This window comes from Pantherophis guttatus, chromosome 5 (assembly GCF_059756535.1).
Source record: "Pantherophis guttatus breed Tessera chromosome 5, ASM5975653v1, whole genome shotgun sequence".
NCBI classification, from domain to species: Eukaryota; Metazoa; Chordata; class Lepidosauria; order Squamata; family Colubridae; genus Pantherophis; species Pantherophis guttatus.
Genome location: NC_142067.1, coordinates 25,099,745 through 25,107,009, shown reverse-complemented (window position 1 = coordinate 25,107,009; position 7,265 = coordinate 25,099,745). Strand labels below are relative to the sequence as shown.

The window sequence follows — 7,265 nt, the reverse complement described above, 5'->3', positions numbered from 1 at the left end:
CAGAGGCTGTCTCAACGATTGTAGGGCATTCTTGTCAAAAACTAGAATCAGAATGCTTGGATCTGGTCGATCAGCGGACTTAACAGCTCGGAAGTTTTAAATGCCCTCAAAAGGTCCTTTCCCAAAAGCAAACAAAGGAAGATAAGCTATCTATATTTGCATGGCTATTTATTCTCACCACATACTTCGGCCAACTAATTGGGATTCGACGACCCACTCAACCTTCTCCTAGGGCGGCTTGGGTTGGGTAATCACGGATCTTTCACTTTTATGACCTTCTGCCCACAAAGTTTGGGAGTCCTCTCCTTTGAACTGACACTGAGTTCGGGTATCAATCCCGAATGTTTTGATTTTTCCGGTTGCCTGAAACGGTTATTGCCTCGGTTTGTAGCTCCTTGATCCTGGGCGTCAATGAAATAAACATTTATTTTATATAACATACATAAATAAACATTTATATTTATATAACATTTATATAAATAAACGTTTATTTTTCTCCTGCTTGGGCAGGGGTGGGGGGTGGGGGTTGGACTAGATGACCTCCTACAAGGTCCCTTTCAATTCTGTTAATCTGTCTAAATCTCGGTTTTTTTGTATGTTTGTTTTGCACGTATGTGTCAGATTCCGGATAGGAGAGAAACGAAATGTGTTTGACTGAAACCAGTCAAATCGAATCTCGCACCGATCACGTAATGCACTTTTGACTCTAAGCAGGGAATTTCCAAGATCGGCTGTCGAAGGCGGAGCTGCCACCACAGTAAACAGCGGCCAAAGCCAAAGTTGCCTCACGATGAAAAGGCGGCCGAGGTTTCTTAACGCTTCCGAAGCTTCAGAACTACACTTCCTAGGATGCCGCGCGACCGGCGTCCGCCGCTCACGTCCATAATGAGTGGGCGGGGCCGCACTTGACGCGGTCACCGAATAGCGATCTGGAGGCGGAGCCAAAGCCGAGTGAGGTGTGGGGGGGGGGGGATGGGGGCGTCGGGTCCGTCTTTCCCCTGCTGTGTCCCCTTTTCTCCGCTCGGCGTAGACGCCATGTTGGCTGGAAGGGAAGATGACAAGAGGCGGCTGCGGGACTAGCGGCGGCGGCGGCGGCAGGCGGTGAAGGGTACCGAGGAGCAGAAAGTGCGCCGAAGAAAGCCGTACCCCGGCCCTTCTTCGTCCAACGGGCTCTCTGGCTGGCGAGAGGAGAAGGAGCCGCTCCTCCGCCTCGGTTGCGGGGAGCTTCCGTTAACCGTCTGCTGCTGAGGGAGACCCCGGAGAAGGAGAAGGAGGAGGAAGAAGAAGCGGAGAAGGGACTGTGGAGAAAGGAACCGGCGGGGGCGATGAAAGCCGAGACTTGAGGCGGAGGGGGCGGCGAGGGCTGCTGCTGCTCGTGCTGCGAGAGGCAACTGCAGTTTAAATCCCCCCTTGAGCTGCTGCTGCTGCAGTTTGAGGGGGGAGGGTAACATTTCTTTGTCCCTTCCCTCTTCCCCGGCTTATTTTAATACGTATATCTTGAACTCAGCCTTGTAAATGCTGTAGGAAGCACGCCTTTCCAAGGAAGAGAAGCGCCCCCCTCGCCCCACTTTCACTTACTGAGGATCGGACGAGAGGACCCCCCCCCCTTTGCCTCCCCCACAAGAACTTTGGCCTCAGGGAAAGAAGGACGGTCGCTGCTTTATTTACTTCATTGAGTGCCTGTCGCTTATTTTTTTTTCTTTTTCTTTTTCTCTTTAATGAGAAGGTGACTCGGATACAGAACTATCCTCTGAATCATCTTCGTCATTCATTATTGGTCTAGGCTGGAGAGGAAGAGCAAGAGAGGAAGAAAAAGCGCTCCTACACAATTCATGTTGTTGTTGTTGTATGTTTTTGCCTGGTCTATCTGGCACAACTGGCGTTCGTGCTGCTGTTGACAAGAATCCGTTGCTGTCTCTGGTTTCCCTGTGGTTTCCTCTCTGATCCAGCCTTTTTAATACCAATTGGAGTCTTTTTTTGTCAGTTTCCTTGCTGCGGGTCAGGTGCTTTTATTGAAGGAAGCAAAACGCGCACAACTTAACCAGGAACAAAACCAAAGATTGGTTAGCTGGAAGATCTTTTACTGTACCTGTGTTGTTTTGGCTGGCTTTTACATTTTCCCCCCACTCCTTCTTTGTTTCTTGAAACCGACAGCGTAATTATCAAGATGTCTAGCAGTGTTCCATCTGATATGGTAAGTTTGGATTTGACTTTATTTCCAGAAATACAAAGAACTGATTTTTAGAAAATTGATTTGTGTTGCAGCAAGAAGTGTTTTTGTATATGGAAGGCCAGATTATTATAGTATAAGCTTTTGTGGGTAGAATCCACTTAGTATTTATTAAGTTTATTCACAGCCTTTTCTCCAGGAGTTCAAGATAGCTTACACAGAGGTTTCCCTTCCTTTTATTTTCATTTATTTTTACAACAAATAAATGATCCTGTGATATAGGTTGAGTTGTGAATGAGTAATTGGCCCAAAGTTACCCAATTTCCTTTGAGAGGGTGAACTTGAATCTGGATCTCCCCAGTTCTGTACTGTACTACACTGGTTCTTCCTAACAGATCTGAAAGGAAGAAGCACCCTACTTTCAGTATAGTAGAATTAATCATCTGCTTTCTTTTATTGTTTAACTTTTTATATACATTTGAGATTTAACTTGAGCGTAAGTATAAATGAAACAAAAATATATTTTCATTAGGGTTATTTTATTTGAATTAATCAACATTTTGGTACCTTTTTTCCTGTTATAGTTTTATTATTTGAATCCAATTACAATATTTAATAACCTCAAGTAGTGTGGAAGGCTATAATTTAATACAGTGTATTGGTTGCAACAAAACATTCTAGAAACTCTTCTCTTGAGCCATGTCTTCCTGAGGTAATATTAGATGTTATGCTAATAAAGTGAATTACTGAATTAGTGATCAGAGTATATTTTAAAATCTGGACAAAAGGAAGCAAAATTATATACTTTAGAGAGTACCACCTACAGGTATTCTTATGAATAAACATGTCTGAAACTGAATTATTTTTAAACTTTTATATATAATTAACTCGATTCCTTTTTGACACTAAAGAAATATTTTTGGTTTTCATATTTAAAACATACAGTAATGTTTTTTTTTACTACTTATGTGATTCTGTTAAAAAAATAAATGGTAATTGCTTTGGGGCATTAGTATTTTATATGTGCTATGTATATGCATACAAATCTCAGCTTTTAAAACTTCAATTCATGCTTGGTAAGAGATTGTTTTTGGCTTTCCATAGCAGGAAAACAGTAATTTGTAACCAAATCACTACTATAATAAAAATTGTACCACAGCTTCAAACTTGCTTAAAGTAGCTGAGCAAAATATTAGAAAAAAAAGGATAGAACATCATGTTGATTTCAACTTGAATTGTTTTTATTTGATTTTCTTTGCAACACTGTGGCATCTTGTCTTTCATTATAATATACATTTTTCTAACAGTGCTTCTTGAAAGTGTGTGATGGTTTTAAAAAATACCCCCTATATTAATATAATAAAATATACAGCTGCAAACTCTCAATGTTATCCATTTGGTATTTTTGACATTGTATTTTGCTGGAATTTAATTCTGAATGGATGTCAATTGTATGAGAAGCACCATTTAGTAGAATGGATAATTAAATCGTATCCTTCTATATTATGTCTTAGGACTGTGCATAAAATGTAAAATGTGTTTTGTTTCAAACCTAAAGCACAGCCCTCATATTCTGGATATTTTGATGAACCATTATGGATTGGTTGCTGTTGGCAGAAATAACTTTGAATGTTTTTGTTTTGTGCTGCAGCTGAAACCAGTCCTACAACAAACTCCGAATGATTTTTGTAGGGTGGATAGAGCAAAGCTGGTGTCCACTTGTTTCTTTCTCCCCTCCTTCGGAAACAAGGATACCTTGTGTCTCTCTTTTTTTCTCCAGATGGCCTATGTACCCACTTCCAAATGGTCTCAGTTCCCATAGGCCTGCCTGCTCACTCTTATCATTTCTGGTATCTTTTCTTCTCCTGCCCTCTCTCAGTTGCCATCACTAAATAAAATCTTCAGTTTTGGCATTTTCCTCCACATTTCTTCAACTGAAAGTCTACAGTCTGGAACAAACAGCACTTTACTCTGTATTTGGAACAAAATGACCCTGCTTCATTTCATATCCAGACCAAAAACACATGTTTTATATTGGGTATAAGCCAGCCAAAATCAGCTGTTCTGTACATGAAATTGTACATGTTTTTCCATGTTAAGTGTTATAATTGAAATGTAGAACTTAGAAGTGTTTCACTTTTAATGGACCTTCATTAAAATATATTAGAAATCTATTCTGCTTCATTATCTTTTCCTCTGTTATATCTGAGCATCCAGGATGGGCTTTATATAACATGCCCATACTGTATATATTTGCAACTATATAGCAGTGCACATAACTGGTTTTTAAAATTACCAATATAAAAATATGGAATGCTTAGGAATTGTCCAGACATGATTTGGAATTAATATTCATTGCCCATTGTAATTTAAATTATTAAAAAAACCTTAATAGAAGTTTTTACTGAAACAATTGGTTCTTAAGCCAATTGCTTCCAAGAATTGTATTTATTTGGGTCTAGTTTCTTTATTTAATTCTGTGGGACTTATACTCAAAAACGTATATTCAAAAACTTATATTATTATATTAAAAAACTAGTTCTATAAAATGTTACTGGTTTTCTTACATTAACGAAGTTTGCTTACTGAATACATTTTGCAAAACAGCAGTTGTACTTCTTTTTTAGTTTTCCAGTTCGTATATGAGACTTGAATATTAATCTTGTTAGGAGCATTGGAGTAAAGTGTGGTATGTTAACGCCAACATATAATCACCATGATATCATGGAACTGGAAGCTATTGAAGAACTTAGAACCAGGACTGTTAAGACTAGTAGCCCAACCCACCTTATTTGTTTAGAATAGAATAGAATAGAATAGAATAGAATAGAATAGAATAGAATAGAATAGAATAGAATAGAATAGAATAGAATAGAATAGAATAGAATAGAATAGAATAGAATAGAATAGAATAGAATAGAATAGAACAGAACAGAACAGAACAGAACAGAACAGAACAGAACAGAACAGAACAGAATTCTTTATTGGCCAAGTATGATTGGATACACAAGGAATTTTTCTTTGGTGCATAAGCTCCCAGTGTACATAGAGAAAAAATAAAATACTATATGTGTTTTTTTAAAAAAACCAGCAGCTGAGTCTACCTACTCCTAATGTTATTTCTTAATTAGAATAACATTTTGTCGTAACAAAATAGATGAGGGGGTATTACTACTCACGAATCTCAATTAAATCCACAAGTAAAGCATTCGCCTGATACGCCAGTTGCGCCCCTTTCTGGATCGGGACTCCTTATGCATGGTCACTCATGCCCTCGTTACTTCCGGCCTGGACTACTGTAATGCTCTCTACATGGGGCTCCCCTTGAGAAGCACCGGAGGCTCCAACTGGTCCAGAATGCAACTGCACAGGTGATTATGAGGGCGACACGGCGCTCCCATGTAACACCTCTCCTGCACGAGCTGCACTGCCTTCCGGTGGTCTTCCGGGTGCACTTCAAGGTTTTGGTTCTCACCTTTAAAGCTCTCCATGGCTTAGGGCCTGGATATCTACGAGACCACCTTCTGCCACCGATAACCTCCCACCGGCCAATACGCTCCCACAGAGAGGGTCTCCTCAGGGTGGAGCAATCAAGGGTCAAGCAATGTCGACCGGCGACCCCCAGGGGGAGAGCCTTCTCTGTGGGGGCACCCGCCCTCTGGAACGAGCTACCCCCAGGGGTACGACTGATCCCGGACCTCCGTACTTTCCACCGGGCTCTGAAGACTTTCTTGTTTCAGCAAGCTGGGCTGGCTTAAGATTTTAATTGATTAATTCTATGGGTAAGGGGTTTTAAAATTGGGAAGCCAAATTGGATTTAATTATTTTTTAAATTATTTTAATTTTCATACTGTATGTATTTTAACCTTGGCTGTTCACCGTCCTGAGTCCTTCGGGAGAAGGGCGGTATAAAAATTTAATAAATAAAATAAATAAATAAATAAATTTCCAGTCATTTAGTATTTAATAATGCCATTATGTAAATGATAACATAAATCGACAGATAACACATAAAGCATTTAAAAGTACGTTATTTTGTTATATTCATCTACATTTCTTCAGTGGATTTTTACAGTGGATTAGTACAGTGGATTTTTTAAATTTTTTATTTATATTTATAAAGTATATATTTATACTTTATATTGCATTCAAAGTGCAATAAATAGGGATGGGGTGATTATAGGTAGTCCTCAGTTTGTGACAGCAATTGGGACCGGAGCTATGTGGTAGTGAAATGTGACATCATGTGCATTGCTTTCTGATGATAGTTCTGGCACTCCTGATTGCTATCATTATGCAAAGACCTCACAACAACTTTGCTACTTCTGATTTCCAGCCAGCTTTGCTGTTGGCTATGGGAAGTCAGCAGAGAACGACTGAAATTATCATCATGTGACCATGGTTCACTGTGATGTTGTAATCATGAACCAAATATCCAGATTGTGAACATGCGGACACTATAATGGCCAGTATTCCAAGGAACCAGTTGTAACTATCATTTATTCAATGTCATTGTAAGTTGCAATGATTGCTGAACAATCATTAAACATGGACCACCTGTAAATAAATTCTTTCTCTAGTATGAAACTACAGTAATTGATTTTGTACTAATATGTTTAAAATACCTTCATTATGTTGAAAGTTTGATGTTTTCATGTGTTTGAAAACACATGAATACTTCAACTGCATAATTTACCAGTATCTGCTAAATATTTTAGTTAAAGGTATTAACAAAATTGTTCTTCATTATTTCCTGATTAATATAATCATGTTTTCTACACATTTCAGACATGTCAAATTTTTATATAGATGATGAAGGAAAATTGTTAAAGGCTAAGGCCTAATAAGTCTGTTGGATTGTTTTAGTTTTGTGTTAAGAGACCTTCATTATGGTACATATGTGCCATTTTCTTTGCCTAGATATATTTCCAAACACTAAAATAATATTGTCAACATTCCATGAAAAATAATAGTTTTCTTAAAATTTAAAAATATGTGGAACTAAAGAACGTTTTAATTTAGTGATGTCTAAAATTGAGAAGATTAGTAAAACAGTAGAACAAAATGTTTTTTTCTTTCTCTCTGTTGATCCCAT

The 7,265-nt window shown here is 38.6% G+C and overlaps 1 protein-coding gene across 1 annotated transcript in view; it reads left to right on the top strand.

Annotated features, from left to right (window-relative positions):
- The first annotated feature begins 814 nt into the window (after window positions 1–814).
- Window positions 815–7,265, top strand: part of UBL3 (ubiquitin like 3) — a 53,405-nt gene continuing 46,954 nt past the window's right edge. The window contains exon 1 of the mRNA XM_034410883.3: window positions 815–2,194. Coding sequence (XP_034266774.1) covers window positions 2,168–2,194 — 27 coding nt within the window. The 5' untranslated portion in view covers window positions 815–2,167. The remainder of the gene's footprint in view (window positions 2,195–7,265) is intronic.